The following is a 19,693-nucleotide window of genomic DNA, read 5'->3' as shown; positions in this document are numbered from 1 at the left end:
AAAATTGCCCGTTGACAGCTCTTAGGAAGAAACCTTACATGAAACACTTCCTCTAGTACTTCAAGAAGATCAGGTCCAACAATAGTCCAAAAATGTTTACAAAATTCGCCAGGAAGTCCATCTATACCAGGGGTACGACCTGAAGACAGTCCCATTACTGCGGCACTCACTTCTTCAAATGTGAGTCCAGACTCTAAAGATTGTTTCTGCTCAGACGATAAACAGGGAAGATTCTGCAACAGTTCGTTTTGACTCTGCACATCAGTGTATTCAACGGCATACAAATGAGAATAAAAATCCACTGCTAATCTACGCATTTCCATAGGATCAGTAATATCATGACCATTGCTGTTTTTCAATCTATACATTTGTTTTTCCTGTACAATTTTGTGCTCCAAGTTAAAAAAATATGAGGTTGGGCCATCCATATCTTTCACTGATAAAAACCTACTCCTCACAAGAGCACCTTTGGCTTTCTCATTTAAAATAGAATTCAGTTTTTTTTTCTTTTCAGACCACTCTTGTAAATTAGCAGAATTATCTCCCATCATGTTCTTTTCAATAACGAGGATTTCTTTCTCAAGCAACTCAAGAGTTCGTTTCAAACACTTGGATGAATGAGAAGTGTACTGTTGACAAAACTCTCTAATGTGCACTTTGCCAATTTCCCACCACTTTTCCAAGTGTCCCAGAAATGTATAAAACTTTCACAAAATGTTTTTCTTGCAGCAACTTTACATTAAAATGCCAATAAACACTTTTATGTCTTGTGGAAACCAAAGTGCAGTCAACAGTAACAAGTTTGTGATCGGAATTGGTGTAAGCACAATCGCTGTATGTACAGCTCTATTTCTCATGTTGTTTGATACCTATATTCTATCCAAACGTGCTGCAGAGATCCTCCCATCATTGACCTTAACCCAAGTATATTGTTTTACTGAGGGATTATTTTCCCTCCACATATCTGAAAAATGTAGAGCTTTAGTTATATTAGATAAAACAGTAGATGATTGAACATGCGGTTCTTCTCTGTTTCTATCAACAGAAAAATCAAGTGTGCAGTTCCAGTCTCCCCCTAGAATGATTAAATCACTGTCCTGCTGTTGGTTTAAAAAATCTCGCAATTTATTGAAAATATCAATCCTATCAGGTCCTGTGTTAGGTGCATAGATATTAACAAACACAAAGACCATTAACCTCAGCTCTAACTGCCAATAATCTCCCTGGCTCAATTTCTTTCTTTGACAGAATTTTTGTCACTGTAGCGTTGCTATGGCAATCACATCATCAATTACTACACCCAGCTTTCTCACGTATCTCTGTATTGATATCGCTTTCACTCACCTCATCTTGCTCGTTTACCTCCTCTGAAGGCCTTTCAGTTTGCTCCGCTGTACTTTGTTTCTGTGTTGTTGTTGTTGTTGTTGTTGTTGTTATAACCTCCGTGGCAGTGATCGTGTTGTTATTATTATCTCCTGCCGGTGTATCATTCTCTGGCTGTTGTTCGTTATCTACTTTTTTGTGTGGACAGGAGAAACGTTTGTGTCCTAAATTCCCACAGTCGAAACACTTTAGATTATCCGTGCTTGCATAAACCATGTACGAGTTTTCTCCGTGAGTGACACGGAAAGAAATCTCTAAAGTGCGCTCGGGTGAAGTCAGAAACATAAACAACTGTCTTCTAAATGAAAGAACATGTTTGAGTGCCGTATTTTTACAACCCAGTGGGATCAATTTAATCGGGCTTGCGATTTTTCCATACCGCGACAATTCTTTTACGATACTGTCATTTGAAACAAAAGGAGGAACATTTGAAATTGTGATTTTCGTTGCAGGAGTCGCTAAGGGAGTCACGGGCACAATCGTTTCTTTCACCCATATGCCACTCTCTGTAAGATGATTAATTAATTGTTCTGTTTTTAAAAACACAACAACTGCTTTATTCATCCGCGAAGCTGAAATGATGTTATCAAACCCAACGGATTCTCCTACTACAACAAGCAAATCTTCGACACTCACGCCGGGCTCTGGCACACACCTACACCCATTTCGAAGCGACAGGTGTGGTGTTCCTTGTACAGTAACAGGATCAGACGCCATACCGGCTTACGACGATTACCGCAACTCTTCCTTACTTTATATTGCTATTAACTAAAGAGGGGAAAAAAGTAAGTATTAGAAAAAACACCACAATTTTCCACACTCATTCCACCGCTTCACTCTCAGATCGACCCACTCCCAGCATGCAACAGAGAGAGAGATAGAGAGAGAGGGAGAGACAGAAGAGAGAGTGAGAGAGGTGGAGAGACATAGAGACAGAAGAGAGAGAGAGAGAGAGAGAGAGGTGGAGAGACATAGAGACAGAAGAGAGAGACTGAAGACTTGTTCTGTATGGTGTGTGTGTGTGTGTGTGTGAGCATGTGTGTGTGTGAGCATGTGTGTGTGTGTGAGCATGTGTGTGTGTGTATGTGTGTGTGTGTGAGCATGTGTGTTTGTGTGTGTGTGTGTGTGTGTGTGTGTGTGTACTGGAGAGGGCAGGTTAACTAACGTGAGGGATGTGTGTCCTCTAAACCCATGGCCTCCATCTGCATCCTCTCCATCTTTTCAGCCAGCTACATCTGAACATAAAAAGACACACAAACAGGCTTCGTGCATCTCTCTCGTCTGCCGCTGTCTCCTCTCCTCAAATACTCCCGCCGCCCCCTCACTGGAACGCGAGACCGGTGTGGCACACAGGTGGACCTCATTCACCGCTTATCATCCCAGCCTCGCTCTGCCCAGATGCCACTCGGCCCAACTTGCTCATCGCCAAACTCAGGTCGGGTAATTCTCCGACCTGTGATATGTCCCCCATCCTCCCCCATTTCTAGGGGAGTGTTGACATGTCAGGATGGTCTCCGACATACATGTGCCTGGGAGTGGGAACAGGATGAGGGAGAGGAGAGGGCACAAGACCCCTCAGCCATCCCTTTAGTCTGCCGGTTGATGCAGCTCCAGCGCCACCGGATCACACACTCCCCCGGCATCACAATCCTCAGTCAGCGGCGAGGAATCATTGACGGCGCATCTGTCCTCCTTTCTGGGTTTCGGCACCAGTGTAACGGGATTTGGGAAAGGAGGAGGCGGAAACCGGATCAACACTCAACAAGACTTTAATTATAACATAATATCAAACTGGAACACAATAACAGACGTCGACCACGAACACACACAGATCTGTGTCTCTCTCTCCCGCTGATTGGGCCGCTCAGCACCAGACGTGCACACTCACAGCCCGACCACACCTCCTCCTCGACACACCTGGATTCATTATGATCCCAAATACAGTACTACTTTACTTGTGCAATCTACTATTGCATTTGTGCATTGTGAGGGCAACGTGGGGATTTACTGAAGAAAAATGCACAAATAACTGCATGTGCAAATATACTGTTCATGCCCTTCAAAATAAAGAACTGTTTTATTTTTATTCAATATGTAAAGCTTCATTCCAGAGAGAGACACGAGAGAGAGATATTACAGCATGTACACAGATCTGCATAAAGCATATGATGAACACTTCATTCATAATGTACATAAACACACTGTATGTGTGCATGAAAAACAGAAGAGAGACAGAGAGAGAGAAGTGATTTATTCCAGACAGTTGACGTCTGTGACAGCAGGAGTCGGTTCTGACCCTCAAATAAATCCTCAATATTACAGTCAAACCTCGTGTCACTCCTCTGAGGGTACTGGAGGTCATTAGCATGAAACCTGTGTGTCACAATAGCACAGATATTGTTTTATATGTGCAGTTAAGATCTAAAGTTTGAGACTTCTCTGGTGGATAATCACACAAAACGTGTTAAACTGGTGCCAGTCATGTTTCTTGTTCACAGGTGTGAGACACTGTAGCGTTGCTATGGCAATCACATCATCAATCATTCCGTACACATGTGATTACTGCCACATTTAATTGTGATTGTCACTCCTGAAACCGACGTTTGCTATATTAAATACTCTTTCTGAAATGATGCTGGACATGATCTTCAGGTTCCTGTGCATGCGGTCATTGAAGCAAAATTCAAATAGTTGCTCTTAATATCATTTGTAATTATAATAACAATAAAAACATATTCATTTGGAATAATGTTAAATTCAATAGTGATCTCAGTCTTCAGAATGCCAAAGTAAAGTTTATATTATATGTATTATAATTAAAATTACGTTATGTCATTTTTATGTGTGCTAAAGTGAAACTTACAGGTTTTATAAATGGATAAAATAAACAGAGGAGAAAGAGAGAATAACTGGCACAACAAATATCTGCATTCTACTAACAAAGGTCTTCAAGACAATAAGGATTATGTAAGCAAAACTGAGTCCAAACATTAATCAAACACAGTATCCTGATATCAGCACAAAACAACAACTTCAGCAGAGTAAGAACTGACCTGATCACACTCTTCTCCAAACACTAATTCACACTTGTGTGTGTGTGTGTGTGTGTGTGTGTGTGTGTGTGTGTGTGTGTGTGTGTGTGTGTGTGTGAGCGTGTATTTATCACTTTGTGGGGACCAAATGTCCCCATAAGGATAGTAAAACCCGAAATGTTTGACCTTGTGGGGACATTTTGTCGGTCCCCATGAGGAAAACAGCTTATAAATCATACTAAATGATGTTTTTTGAAAATGTAAAAATGCAGAAAGTTTTCTGTGAGGGTTAGGTTTAGGGGTAGGGTTAGGTTTAGGGGATAGAATATAAAGTTTGTACAGTATAAAAACCATTATGTCTATGGAAAGTCCCCATAAAACATGGAAACACAACTGTGTGTGTGTGTGTGTGTGTGTGTGTGTGTGTGTGTGTGTGAGAGAGAGAGAGAGTGTGTGTGTGTGTGTGTGTGTGTGTGTGTATGTGTCGAGTGTGAAAGTCAGAGAGAATGAGAGAGAGCTCAAGGATGATTTTCAATAGTAAAGTAGTATATTTTAGACAGTGTTTGACAGTCTTAACCAGTTTACTTTAACCAATGTCTTTGTTTTAATTGGTTATTTTGTTGTGGTATCCTGTACGGCTCTTTGAAGTGATATGGATCCATTGTGCGGTCAAGACCTGGAACTTCATAGATGTACGTTTACTTGAAAAATAATTGCAAACCTGAGAACGTCAGTCAACCAATCAGAATCAAGCATTCAACGCACCTGCGGTGTGTCATTTATTGTATATAGTATAATGTGTAACTGATCCAAAGTGTTCTTTGTAGTAAAAATTAAAATGATGTTTATTGGTGTTAAAGAAATAGTTCACCCAAAACTGTTGTCCCAAACTCTTTATCATTATTATTCCAGTGGAACCCAACAGGAGAGATTTTTAAGAAAAGTGATGCAGCTTTTTATGTGAGACTGAGATTGAGAGCTGTAGCGGAGGGGAAGATGTTCTGTGAATAACATCGTACATTTGGATCTGTTCTCCACACAAAGCTTCATGTGGCTTCAGAGGATGTGTAATACAGCACATACAGACTACTATTGTGATTCTTTAATGGTGTTTTGGTCCTTTTATTGAGCTTGTGAGCCATGATCACAATGAATTGTGCAGAACAGCATCCACTGTATGTAAAAGAGCAGCGATTCTTCAATCATATACAGGTTTGAAACAACATGAAGGTCAGAATGTTAATGTTTGGGTAAACTATCCTCTGAATCTGGAGTGCTGTGCTGATTCGTAAAGCAATAATCATGAAAACACCCGTCAGCATCAGAGACTTCAAAACTGTTCACTCCTGAGGGATCTTCTGTGGCGAGGGGTGAGACTCGGGGGGCGGGGCATAGAGAAACAGGACCTGCAGAGTCACTCAACATCCACTCAAACCTCCGCTGATGAGGGACGGGGTTCTGACCTGTCCCTCTGTCTTTTCATGCTCAGTCTAGGACAGGCAGATTTAGTCCTGAGGGACACAAGAACATTTGAAGCCCTATTTGCGGTTTATCAAAAAAACAAATATATATATAACAGTGCATCGTTTCACAGAGGTCTGTGTTTTATGACATGTTGGTCATAAATAAATGAATTTGTTATATTAAATGAATATCCTAATAAGCGAGTTGCCAGGGTTTATTTTGTGACTGAATATAATTAAATTAAATTAAACAGAATTAAAGTCCTCTTTAGGGCCATTTAATGAACTGCTGGCATTGTTTTCCTGTCGTCATGGAAATTCTAGAATGAATCTAATTCTTAATGTTCTATTTTGCAGGGATATCAATGGACTGTCCGACTGCGGAGAATGAGGAACTCTAGAAGCAATTCTGCACATTCAGAAAATGTGATTTGCAAGTAAATTCGGGAGAGATCTCAGAAGAATTGAGCTGTGAGCACAAAGACAAATGCTGCAGTGTGGCCTTTCACTTCTGTATTCATCAAAATAAAGAAAATTGAGAAATAAGACACAGATGAAGAGAAAAATGGGCAGAGGAAATATCACCGGCAGCACTCGTGTTCTTCACAAGACTCGATTATAAACAGAACAACTGCTTTGGACCGACACAGATATTATCTGAGAGAGAAACAGACGTGTATTATTGATTGTGAAAGAGATTGTCAGACAAATGTGCTTTTAAACTATCTGCACAGGCTAAACCGCTCATTCCCAATGAGTATACACACACACTGCCGGCCAACAGTGTGGAATAAAGGACGGGTTTTGCTCTTATGGAAAGTAATTGGTACTTTAATTCACCAAAGTCCTTTCAACTGATCACAATATAAAGTCAGGACATTAATAACGTGTAAAATGACTATTACAATTAGAAAATAATGTTCAGAACTTCTTAAACTACTTCAAAGAGTTCTCATAAAAAAATCCTCCACATGCAGCAATGACAGCTTTCACCCCACACTTCCTGTAGCACTTGACCTTTCACGCCACACTTCCTGTAGCACTTGAGCTTTCACCCCACACTTCCTGTAGCACTTGAGCTTTCACCCCACACTTCCTGTAGCACATGACCTTTCACCCCACACTTCCTGTAGCACTTGACCTTTCACCCCACACTTCCTGTAGCACTTGAGCTTTCACCCCACACTTCCTGTAGCACTTGAGCTTTCACCCCACACTTCCTGTAGCACTTGACCTTTCACCCCACACTTCCTGTAGCACATGACCTTTCACCCCACACTTCCTGTAGCACATGACCTTTCACCCCACACTTCCTGTAGCACTTGACCTTTTACCCCACACTTCCTGTAGCACGTGACCTTTCACCCCACACTTCCTGTAGCACTTGCCCTTTCACCCCACACTTCCTGTAGCACTTGCCCTTTCACCCCACAATTCCTGTAGCACTTAACATAGATTTGACTGTCTTGTCGGGCACTTCTCACACACCTTACGGTCTAGCTGATCCCACAACATCTCAATAGGGTTACGATCCGTAACACTCTTTTCCAATTATCTGTTGTTCAATGTCTGTGTTTCTTTGCCCACTCAAACCTTTTATTAGTTTTTCTGTTTCAAAAGTGTCTTTTTCTTTGCAGTTCTTCCCATAAGTCCTGCACCCATGAGTCTTCTCTTTACTGTTGTACATGAAACTGGTGTTGAGCGGGTAATAATAATAATAATACATTTTATTTAAAGCGCCTTATCAGGACACCCAAGGACACTGTACAAAACAGATAAAAACCATTAAAACAGTAAACAATAAAATTGGCAAAACAACATTGAGGTGATATGGGTCAGGCGGAATATGATTGTCTAAACAAGTGAGTTTTGAGTTTGGATTTGAAAAGATTAAATGAGTTGATGGTACGAAGATCTGGAGGAGGGAATTCCAAAGATGGGGAGCAGAGCGACTAAACGCCCTGTTCCCCATTGTGACAAGACGAGCAGGGGAACAGAAAGATGGCAGGTGTGAGATGACCGGAGTGAACGAGTAGGGATGTTTAAATGGAGAAGATCTGAGATATATAGAGGAGCCATGTTATGAACTGCTTTGTAAGTAATGAGAAGTATTTTAAAGATGATCCTCTGTTTGACAGGAAGCCAGTGAAGTTGTTGCAAGACGGGAGTGATATGATGAAAAATAGGGGTCTGAGTAATCAGGCGTGCAGCAGAGTTCTGTAGGAGCTGCAGCTTCTGGAGCGACTTATTAGGGAGGCCAAACAGGAGTGAGTTGCAGTAATCTAACCGAGATGTGATAAGACTGTGAACCAGGATGGCGGTGGTTTTGGAGTAAGAGAGGGACGGAGGCGGAAATGTTACGCAGGTGGAAATAGGCTGACCGGGTGATGCTGTTAATGTGAGAGTGGAAGGATAAAGTGCTGTCAAGGACGACACCCAGACTCTTAACCTGAGGGGAGGGAAGGATAGTTGAGTTATCAATGGTAATGGAAACTTTATTAGCTTTAGAGAGGGTATGAGGTGTGCCCACCAGGAGGACTTCGGTTTTTGAACTGTTCAGTTTGAGAAAGTTGGATGAAAACCAAGAGTGAATTTCTTGGAGACAGAGGGTAAGAGAGGTTGGCGGGAGTAAAGAAGATGGTTTAGTAGAGAGGTAGAGCTGGGTGTCGATCCACGTAGCAATGAAATTTAATGTTATGTTTACGGAGGATGTGACCAAGAGGGAGGATGTATATGATAAAAGGAGAGGCCCCAATACAGAGCCTTGGGGCACTCCAGTGGAGACGGGAAGGTAACGGATTTCTGGGTTTTAGTTGTATGAACTGTGTGCGATCAGAGATGTATGAAGTAAACCAGGCTATGGGAGTGTGGGTGATACCAATAGATGATAATCGACTGAGAAGGGTGGGATGAGAAATGGTATCAAAAGCTGCTGTGAGATCCAGAAGAATGAGAATTGAAAGTAACCCAGAATCAGAAGCCATAAGAAGGTCATCTGAAATTTTGATGAGTGCGGTTTCAGTGCTGTGAAGGGACGGAAGCCAGATTGAAACTGCTCATAGATGCTATTCGACATGAGGTGAGTATGTAGTTGAAAAGCAACTGTTTTTTCCAGGATTTTGGATATGAAGGGTAAATTAGATATGGGACGGAGATTGCTAAAATTAGTGGGGTCCAGACCAGGTTTTTTCAGAATGGGTGTGACCGAGGCAATTTTGAGTGAAGGGGGACTGAACCAGAGCTTAGGGAGGAGTGAATAATCTCAGTGATGAGAGGGGCAAGTGAAGAGCAGCAGGATTTAACCAGGCTGGTGGGAAGTGGGTCGAGCTGACATGTGGAGGGTTTAGATTTATGAATAATGTCCGAAATGGCTTGAACAGAGGGAAGGTCGAAACTTGAAAAAGTAGTAGTTGGGAATGGATAAGGGGTGTTAAAGTTGCCTCCAGAAGCAGCAGCTCCAGATGAGGTCAGGTCTTTATGGATGTCTGTAATTTTGGAAACAAAAAAGGACATAAGTTTATTGCAAAAGTCTTGAGATTGCATATGGTAAGGAAGAGAATCAGGAGGTTTTGTAATGGAGGTGAGGAGGGAGAACAGAGTTTTAGAATTATGATGATTAGAGTGGATTAAGTGTGAGTAATAAGCAGATTTAGCTGAAGAGAGAGAATCCTTATACAAATTGACATGTTCCATGTACATATTTTTATGAATGGTGAGTCCAGTTCTGTTAGCAAGACGCTCCAGCTGACGGCCCTGGGATTTCAGAAGGCGTAGGGCGGGAGTGAACCAGGGTGCTGAACGGTTGAAGGAGACTGATCTGAATCTCATAGGAGCATGAGTGTCCAAGAGAGTGTGAAGGTGTTTGTTATAGTGGGAAACTAATTCATCAGGTGAACAGCAGGCAGGTACACTTGGAAAATTATTGATATCAGATGCAAAGGTGACAGTGTTAATGTCCTTGATATTCCTGAAAGAAATGGTGCGAGGAAGAGTCAGTTTAGATAGCGGAAGGGTGATCTTAAAAGTAATAAGCATATGGTCGGAAAAGGCAACAGAGTGAGTTTTACAGGCAGAGGGATGACACCGAACAACAGACTAAATCCAGTATATGCCCCCACAATGAGTTGGAGAGTCGATATATAAATGCAGACCGAGGCTTTCCAGGCAAGATGAAAATTCTCTGGAGAGCGGAGAACTGATATTATCCATATGAATATTAAAATCACCCAGGATGATTAAGTTATGAGATAGAGTTGAAAGATGAGTGAAAAGCTGAGAAAAGTCATTTAGAAAAGCTTTGTTATATTTTGGGGGACGGTAAACAGTGACCACAACTGTGGGCTAGGGTCCGGGCAACAGTGAGGCAGAGTACTCAAACGATGAAAATAGAGGAGAAACAGGAATCGGCAAAACTTTCCAGGTCTCGCGATGAAACAATCGCGAGACCTCCGCCACGTCCAGAAGCACGGGGCTGGCAATTGTAAACAAACCCGGCGGGCAGACGCGTTAAGGGAATAAAATCATTAGTCAGCTGCCAGGTCTCAGTCAAACATAAAAAGTCAAGATTATAGTCCATAATGACATCTCTGATTAGTGGACCCTTGTTGTTGAGAGAGCGAGTGTTCAAGAGACCAAAGTTCACGGTGGCAGAGCTACTTTTATAGGCAGAGTTAGCCACTTTAGGGAGACTAGCCAGACTACTGTGATTAGCACCTCGGCTGGGGTTGCGAGAACGACGGCGTGTGGAAAACCAAGTTGGAATGGAAGAATAAGAATTCTTGTAAAAGCGCTTACCGCGCAGTCCACGATGAATATATCTCCGGTTCGGCTGGAAAAAGATGTCCGATGGAATGGAGCAACCAGATGGGGGCTGGAGGACATCAACATGGCGTCGGAGCTTCAAAAGCTCAGCAACAGAGTACTGGAACAGAGCGTCAACTTGCAGGTGGGCAAGAGACACCAGAAGCCAGCCAAGCACGAGCCAGAAAACCGACCGGCGAATCCACGTCATACTCAGGTAAGCAGATCCTCAGGTAAGCAGCAGCGGTGAAGATGTTAGGACGCAGTCGGGATCACAGAAGAGTGTTAATCCAACAGTTACTGGTCATAAGTAGCAACCAATGTTGTACAGGCGATATAATGATTCAATTTGATCAGATTGAAGCACTATCTGTCTGAAAATTCGCTGGTATTGTCAAAATGTATGCCAAAGTTCTGCCGGTGAGTAGCGGCGACAGTCACGCCAGCGTTCACTCTCCAAAATCAATCACAATCATGGCCATAGGATGCTTAGATGGATGCCATATCTGCTTGTTAAACAGATTTAATTCGTTGAATCCAACGAAGAATCCAACGAAGCCGTCAGCGGAGGACATGTGACATGTCTGATGTACTTATCCTCTTGTTTAGTTCCACATCTTCCACATCTCTTTCTGTCCTTGTTAGAGACAATTGTCTTTGCCTTTGAAGACTGTAGTTACACCTTTAAATTAAATCTGCAGTTTTTTGGCAATTTCAAGCATTGTATCGCTTCATTCCTCAAAACAATGATTGACTGATGAGTTTCTAGAGAAAACGGTTTCTGCCATGTTTGTCCTAATATTGAGCTTAACACATGCCAGTCTATTACATACTGTGCAACTCAAACACAAACACAAAGACAACGTTCAGCTTCATTTAATGAACCAAATATCTTTCAGCTGTGTTTGATATAATGGAAGTGATTTTCTAGTATCAAATGATCAATGTATCATGATTACTCGAGGATGAGGTGTTGGAGTGATGCTGCTGTCTAGATTTGAGCAAAAATGACTTTATTCAGATAGTAATGGAGCTGTTATACCTCATGTCCTGAATATACTTGTGATCAGATTAATGCCACTTCGGTGAATTAAAGTACCAATTTCCTTCCCAAACAGCCAAATTTGTTCATTATTACAAACTTTTGGCCGCCAGTGTATATATATATATATATATATATATATATATATATATATATATATATATGATATTAATAATTTTAATAATATATATAATTTGTATTTTTGGATAAACTATCCTTTTGTCCATTTGGGTTAAAAGAGGCAAGTGATGTCAAACTGACCATAATTTAGTTTTGGAGAGAGGAGTTATACCGAGATTAGCATGACAGAGTTAATTAAACACAAACCCACAGACTGACCTGATCTCGAGGGAGCTGCCATGAAAAAATGTAATTACTGACATAGATGCAATTTCAAGTTATTCCCTGTCGAGGACTACGGCTGCCGTCAATGAACAGATCAAATTCTTTTGACACACTTTCATATTCATTAAAAAGCAAAACAACAAGTCCAACAACAAACAAAACACCACCGTCTTGAACCACTGCAGACGACAGAAAGGATCCCATTACCTCAGTCTAATTTTTCCTCTTTCTCTATCCCTTCTTCTTTATCTCTTCATCATTCCACCTCTCTCTTAAAAAGGAGTTCATTTGCCCCAGATAAGTTACACAACACCAGTGTCCTCTTCTGTCTCCATACTGGACAGTTGCTGGATTGTAGGCAACACAATGGAAAAGCTTGCCTTTCATTTCTTTAAAACGATGTTCTGTTTCAAATACAACTTTGATCTTAATGAGTGTGTCATGAACTGATCAGGATGTTCACAGTGAGATGTTCACAAGATGAAGAGTTCAGAAGACTCCACTGATGATGTAGAGACAGAAGAAACATCCTCAAACTGACCGCAATGACCTGCATCACACAGAGCCGAAAACAGCCGACCATTGATGGCCAACCACCGACTAAAAGCGCTTTACATACCTGAACAGAGGAATCTCCTCAAACACCACCAGTGTGCAGCTGGATGATGGGATGGCAGCCATACTGCACCAGTACACCCACCACACACCAGCTATTGGTGGAGAGAACAGTTATAGAGCCAATTACTGGACGGGGATTATTAGAAGGCCATGACTGAGAAGGACCAATGGGGGGAATTCGGCCAGGACACCAGAGTTACACTCCTACTCTTTACGACAAGTGCCCTGGGATTTTAAATGACCACAGAGAGTCAGGACCTCGGTTTAACGTCTCATCCGAAGTACGGTGCCTTTTTATAGTATAGTGCCCCATCACTGTACCAGGCATTGGGACCCACACAGACCACAAGGTGACCCCCTGCTGGCCTCCCTAACACCTCTTCTAGCAACAACCTTAGTTTCCGCAGGAGGCGTCCCATCCAGATACTGACCAGACTCAACCCTGCTTATCTTCAGTGGGCAACTGGTGTTGAGCTACAGGGTTATAGGTGTTAAATTGGGGCGGTTCGGTCGATTCCAAAAAATATACAAAAATGCTTGTTTGTCAATCCATCCCATGTAATGTATTCTCTGATGCATTTTTTTGTTTGATCCCCTTGAGACACTCCATCTCTATTTAGCTAAATACTTCCAGCTCATTATGCTTCGCTCTAGTCAGTTGCGGACACTGGTAGAAGAGCAGCATGAGACCGCGCGCCTCCCGCATAGATGCGCGTTCCGCTCACAGAACTGCCGCTCACTTGATGTTTTTTGTTTTTGGCATCTGTGATGATGAGGAGGGCGGGACCGGGCCGTGAGTGCACATGGCTAGCCTCCAATCAGGTTAATCAGCCGAGGAGAAGGGAAGGATGCGGCAGTTCAGGAGAGAGAGAGCCACACGCAGCTGCCGTGTGTGTTTATGTTTGTGTCTTTTTAAGTTTTCATTAAACATTATTTTGATGGTTCGTCCGGTTCCTGCCTCCTCCTTACCCACATAACCCTGTTACATTTATCCCGAAACCCAGGAAGGAGTCCTCGCAACTGCCGTCCGCCCAAAGAGGCAGCCGTGGCCTTCTGCTGGGGAACGGAGGAGTCCCTGCCGGCCACCTGGACATGGAGGAACAGCCGCCGTCCACCAGGGGTCGAAGGACTCACTGCTGTCCACCCGGGGAGAAGCACTGTCATCCGCCAGAGGGTGGAGTGGTCGAGGACCAAGCGATGGTGTGTCTGGGAACTGGCAGCTGCCGTGTGTGTATTTGTGTCTTTTAAAGTTTTCATGAAACATTATTTTGACTGTTCAGCCGCTTCCTGCCTCCTCCTTGCCCATTTTAAACCCCGTTACAGCACCATTCTGAGTAAATTCTAGAGACTGTTGTGTGTGAAAATCCCAGAAATACTCAAACCAGCCTGTCTGACACCAACAGCCCAAATGACTGAGATCACACTTTTCCCCATTCTGATGGTTGATGTGAACATTAACTGAAGCTCCTGACCCGTATCTGCATGATTTTATGCACTGCTGCCACACGATTGGCTGATTAGATAATGGCATACATTTACATTTATGCATTTGGCAGACGCTTTTATCCAAAGTGACTTACAGAGCACTTATTACAGGGACAATCCCCCCGGAACAACCTGGAGTTAAGTGTCTTACTCAAGGACACAATGGTGGTGACTGTGAGGATCGAACCAGCAACCTTCTGAGTACCAATGTATTATACAGAGCACTTATTACAGGGACAATCCCCCCGGAGCAACCTGGAGTTAAGTGCCTTACTCAAGGACACAATGGTGGTGACTGTGGGGCTCAAACCAGCAACCTTCTGATTAACAGTTGCGTGAGTATTGAGTATTAGCCCACTACGCCACCATCACTCCAATGATTGTTGGTGTCAGACGGGCTGGTTTGAGTATTTCTGGGATTTTCACACACAACAGTCTCTAGAATTTACTCAGAAAACTAATCCAGTGATGGTCAGTTCTGTGTATGAAACACATCCAGTGATGGTCAGTTCTGTGTATGAAACACATCCAGTGATGGTCAGTTCTGTGTATGAAACACATCCAGTGATGGTCAGTTCTGTGTATGAAACACATCCAGTGATGGTCAGTTCTGTGTATGAAACTCATCCAGTGATGGTCAGTTCTGTGTATGAAACACATCCAGTGATGGTCAGTTCTGTGTATGAAACACATCCAGTGATGATCAGTTCTGTGTATGAAACTCATCCAGTGATGGTCAGTTCTGTGTATGAGACACATCCAGTGATGGTCAGTTCTGTGTATGAGACACATCCAGTGATGGTCAGTTCTGTGTATGAGACACATCCAGTGATGGTCAGTTCTGTGTATGAAACTCATCCAGTGATGGTCAGTTCTGTGTATGAAACACATCCAGTGATGGTCAGTTCTGTGGACGGGAACACAAACACATCCAGTGATGGTCAGTTCTGTGTATGAAACACATCCAGTGATGGTCAGTTCTGTGTATGAAACTCATCCAGTGATGGTCAGTTCTGTGTATGAAACTCATCCAGTGATGGTCAGTTCTGTGTATGAAACACATCCAGTGATGGTCAGTTCTGTGTATGAGACACATCCAGTGATGGTCAGTTCTGTGTATGAAACACATCCAGTGATGGTCAGTTCTGTGTATGAGACACATCCAGTGATGGTCAGTTCTGTGTATGAGACACATCCAGTGATGGTCAGTTCTGTGTATGAGACACATCCAGTGATGGTCAGTTCTGTGTATGAAACACATCCAGTGATGGTCAGTTCTGTGGACGGGAACACAAACACATCCAGTGATGGTCAGTTCTGTGTATGAAACACATCCAGTGATGGTCAGTTCTGTGTATGAAACTCATCCAGTGATGGTCAGTTCTGTGTATGAAACACATCCAGTGATGGTCAGTTCTGTGTATGAGACACATCCAGTGATGGTCAGTTCTGTGTATGAAACACATCCAGTGATGGTCAGTTCTGTGGACGGGAACACAAACACATCCAGTGATGGTCAGTTCTGTGTATGAAACTCATCCAGTGATGGTCAGTTCTGTGTATGAAACTCATCCAGTGATGGTCAGTTCTGTGTATGAAACACATCCAGTGATGGTCAGTTCTGTGTATGAGACACATCCAGTGATGGTCAGTTCTGTGTATGAGACACATCCAGTGATGGTCAGTTCTGTGTATGAAACACATCCAGTGATGGTCAGTTCTGTGGACGGGAACACAAACACATCCAGTGATGGTCAGTTCTGTGTATGAAACACATCCAGTGATGGTCAGTTCTGTGTATGAAACTCATCCAGTGATGGTCAGTTCTGTGTATGGAACACATCCAGTGATGGTCAGTTCTGTGGACGGGAACACAAACACATCCAGTGATGGTCAGTTCTGTGTATGAAACACATCCAGTGATGGTCAGTTCTGTGGACGGGAACACAAACACATCCAGTGATGGTCAGTTCTGTGTATGTAACACATCCAGTGATGGTCAGTTCTGTGTATGAAACTCATCCAGTGATGGTCAGTTCTGTGTATGAAACACATCCAGTGATGGTCAGTTCTGTGTATGAAACTCATCCAGTGATGGTCAGTTCTGTGTATGAAACACATCCAGTGATGGTCAGTTCTGTGTATGAGACACATCCAGTGATGGTCAGTTCTGTGTATGAAACACATCCAGTGATGGTCAGTTCTGTGTATGAAACTCATCCAGTGATGGGTCAGTTCTGTGGACGGGAACACAAACACATCCAGTGATGGTCAGTTCTGTGTATGAAACACATCCAGTGATGGTCAGTTCTGTGTATGAAACTCATCCAGTGATGGTCAGTTCTGTGTATGAAACACATCGAGTGATGGTCAGTTCTGTGTATGAGACACATCCAGTGATGGTCAGTTCTGTGTATGAAACACATCCAGTGATGGTCAGTTCTGTGTATGAGACACATCCAGTGATTGTCAGTTCTGTGTATGAGACACATCCAGTGATGGTCAGTTCTGTGTATGAAACACATCCAGTGATGGTCAGTTCTGTGTATGAAACACATCCAGTGATGGTCAGTTCTGTGGACGGGAACACTTGTGGATGAGAGATCAACAGACAGACTGGTGTGAACTGATAAAGTCATCGGATTTTTATAAAATACACGTGAAATCAGTCTTCATTTTTTTCCATCTACGAAACCAATGTAATTAAGCATTTTCACAATTAAAATGAATAACGACATGCAGAAATAATGATAGACAAATCATTAAAACAGAATCACCTGATTTTAGGGTTCCCCGCCTCCGAAATCCTAATTTAACCCCTAGATAGTGCTGCTGAAACCCTAACCCTAACTGATCTATTCAGACACATTGAGAAGACTAGATTCCCTCAGAGACCAAGTTTACCAAAACACTTCTATAGTGGCACTCCATGGCACAACGAATCGGGTCTACCATACTACCTAAAACATGTTCCATCTCAAAAAGAAGAAAAAGAAAGAAAAGAAAATGGTATTAGCACAGTGATGACATAATCTGCAATTATGATTCATAATTCATGCATTATGTAAAAAGTCACAATAAGAGCATCGCTTGTCAAGACGAGGCAAAGGACATGTATGATCTGCAGTAGACAACATGCATGTGTGTGTGTGCGTGTGTGTGTGTGTGTGTGTGTGTTTACCTCCTGCAGCTGCTCGAGCTCGTGTTTCAGCACATCCTGTTCACTCTCGAGCTCCGCGTACTGATGCTTCAGTGTCTCATTCTCCTCCAGAACCACCAGACCGCATTCCGCCGCACGAATCTTCTCCCGGTTCGCCTCTGCGAGCTCCCGAGTCAACCGCTCCACCTCGGCCCGGTACTGATCCACCGATTGCCCGCATCCTCCGCCGGCTGCCATCGCCTCCGATCCGCGCTCCGGTGTGATGTGAGAGACAGACGGAGGCTGATGGAGGAGATGCAGGTGATGCTGCAGTCTCTCACGATGCGTCTCCTATTCGCTGATGTTTAAATGACTGTAATCGATGTCCTCATAGGATCGTGCTGTCAGTGTGCTAAACGGCACCATTGTCCCATGTTTTCATCTCTGAGATTATTATTCGGAGATCATCATCTCTCCCGCTACAGGAGCGCAAAGTGTGCGCAAGTGACTTGTGACGTCACTCCCTCCGCATCTCATCATTTACAGTCAAATATTATTAGAATACTATTCTGTCACATGTAATTAATTTTAATTACATCTGAATATAAATAACTGCCGAAAAATATTGTCATTTATTTAATTCTGAATGAAGTACGGTCCAAAAAATAGTTATGCGATAGAAATAGAAGTAATAATAATAATAATAATAATAATAATAATAATAATAATAACAACAACAACAGAGTATTGCGTAAAATCGGGGAAACTAAGATTAAAAACATGGCAACATGTATTATAAAGCCTTTATCGCCACCTGCTGGACAAGACTTCAATTACATGATGAAATAAAAGTGCTTGAATTATTTATTCCTGAAGTGGGAATATTCCAGTTCCAATAAAAGTTCATTTCAATAAACAGCATTTGTTGCATAATGTTAATTCCCACAAACAATGTATTTCAATGCGTCCCTCCTTCTCTTAATTTAGTTTTATAAATAAAAAAGCACAAATGTGTGTTCCAGTGAGGCACAATAGGAGTCAATGGGGTCCATTTTTGGAAGGAAGTCATAAATGTGAATCTTATAATATAACAAAAGCACTTACATTAATTCTTCTGTATTATTTGAGCTGTGAAGTTGTTTAGATCAAAGTTTTTACGGTCATTTTAGGGCTTTCAGTGTTTACAGCGATGCGTGGTTTAATGACAGTAAAATCATATTAACACACATATTGTTTATGACTTTTGAAACAGTATTTTAATGTTTACAGATTAAACCCCATTGACTTGCATTGGAAGTGTCTCACTGTCAGTGTTGGGTAAATGACTAAAAAGTTACATTACTAATCCACCACAAATTACTAACTACTTATGTACTTATTTACTTTTAAGTTAATTTCAAAAATTCATGTCACAAACATTTTTTATTTTTTTTCCTGCTTAACAAATTCAAAATAATGTGTATTTTGTGCTTGTTTGTTGTCGCGCACCCTTCGGCTGTCACAGAAATGCAAACAGATGTACATATGTACACATTTAATTGTATTATACATAAATATCATTTTTATAGAAATATCTGTAACCCAAGTAATGTACTTAAAAGTAATTACTTTCATTGAAAGTCAGTAACTGTAATCTGATTACAATAATTTACAATGACATGTATTATACTACATTTTGTTCCTAAAAGTAATTAGATTACAGTAACTAATTACTTTGTAATCCAATAACACCCAACTGCTCACTGTAACCTCAATTATTTTCTTTAATTTGACTAGTTATAAAAGTAACTGTACACTGATGTGACAGGCCGCATCCTGTGTCGTGTCCTTCATGTGAAGACTCTTTAAAGAACTAAAGAGCAGAAAATTATAATCCGGATGTTCCTGCTGTGGCACACCAGCTCAGTTACATCCTGATATAAAGCAGGGGAACATCTGACAAATAAAACTCTAATGGGAACAAATTAATTCTATAAAATATTTTGTGGAAAGAAAATACATGCGCTTAACTTAATATTGTGCATTAAAGTTTCTGTTTGGAAACATGTTGTTCTGTAATATTGTATCATTTGATTATTTTTCATACACTACATGAAGTGCATGAAGTGAACAGCTGCCTCTATATTTTAGGAAGGACGTCCCATGCAGGGGGATCATTATATTGTGGGTCCTTGGCATCAGTAGCTTTGAAATATAAAACTCTTTATAAAGAGATGATAAATGTCTCTGTGAGTGTGTGCCGTGAGATTGCTCCTCCCACAGTCATTAACTGCAGGACACGGTCCACACATGGAGTCACATCAGTGGGATGAGGTGAATGTCACAGGGATCTCGAGGTGAAGGGGTGATTGGATGATTAGGTTTGTCCTCTCACTGTTGAACATGA

General features: G+C 42.0%; 1 protein-coding gene across 3 annotated transcripts in view; it reads right to left on the bottom strand.

The window, feature by feature from the left end:
- Positions 1-17,781, bottom strand: part of LOC127622737 (protein bicaudal D homolog 1-like) — a 30,893-nt gene extending 13,112 nt beyond the window's left edge. For all 3 annotated transcript variants that reach the window (XR_007968003.1, XM_052096803.1, XM_052096802.1), the window contains exon 1: positions 17,350-17,781. Coding sequence is in view for 2 of the 3 variants with exons in the window: in XM_052096803.1 (XP_051952763.1) it covers positions 17,350-17,565 (216 nt within the window). In the remaining variant the exon portion in view is untranslated. The remainder of the gene's footprint in view (positions 1-17,349) is intronic.
- Between the last annotated feature and the right edge of the window lie 1,912 nt (positions 17,782-19,693).

The sequence above is a fragment of the Xyrauchen texanus genome, chromosome 29 (assembly GCF_025860055.1).
Source record: "Xyrauchen texanus isolate HMW12.3.18 chromosome 29, RBS_HiC_50CHRs, whole genome shotgun sequence".
Taxonomy (NCBI): Eukaryota; Metazoa; Chordata; class Actinopteri; order Cypriniformes; family Catostomidae; genus Xyrauchen; species Xyrauchen texanus.
The sequence above is the reverse complement of the archived record's forward strand: the minus strand, read 5'-3'. Positions and strand labels throughout refer to the sequence as shown.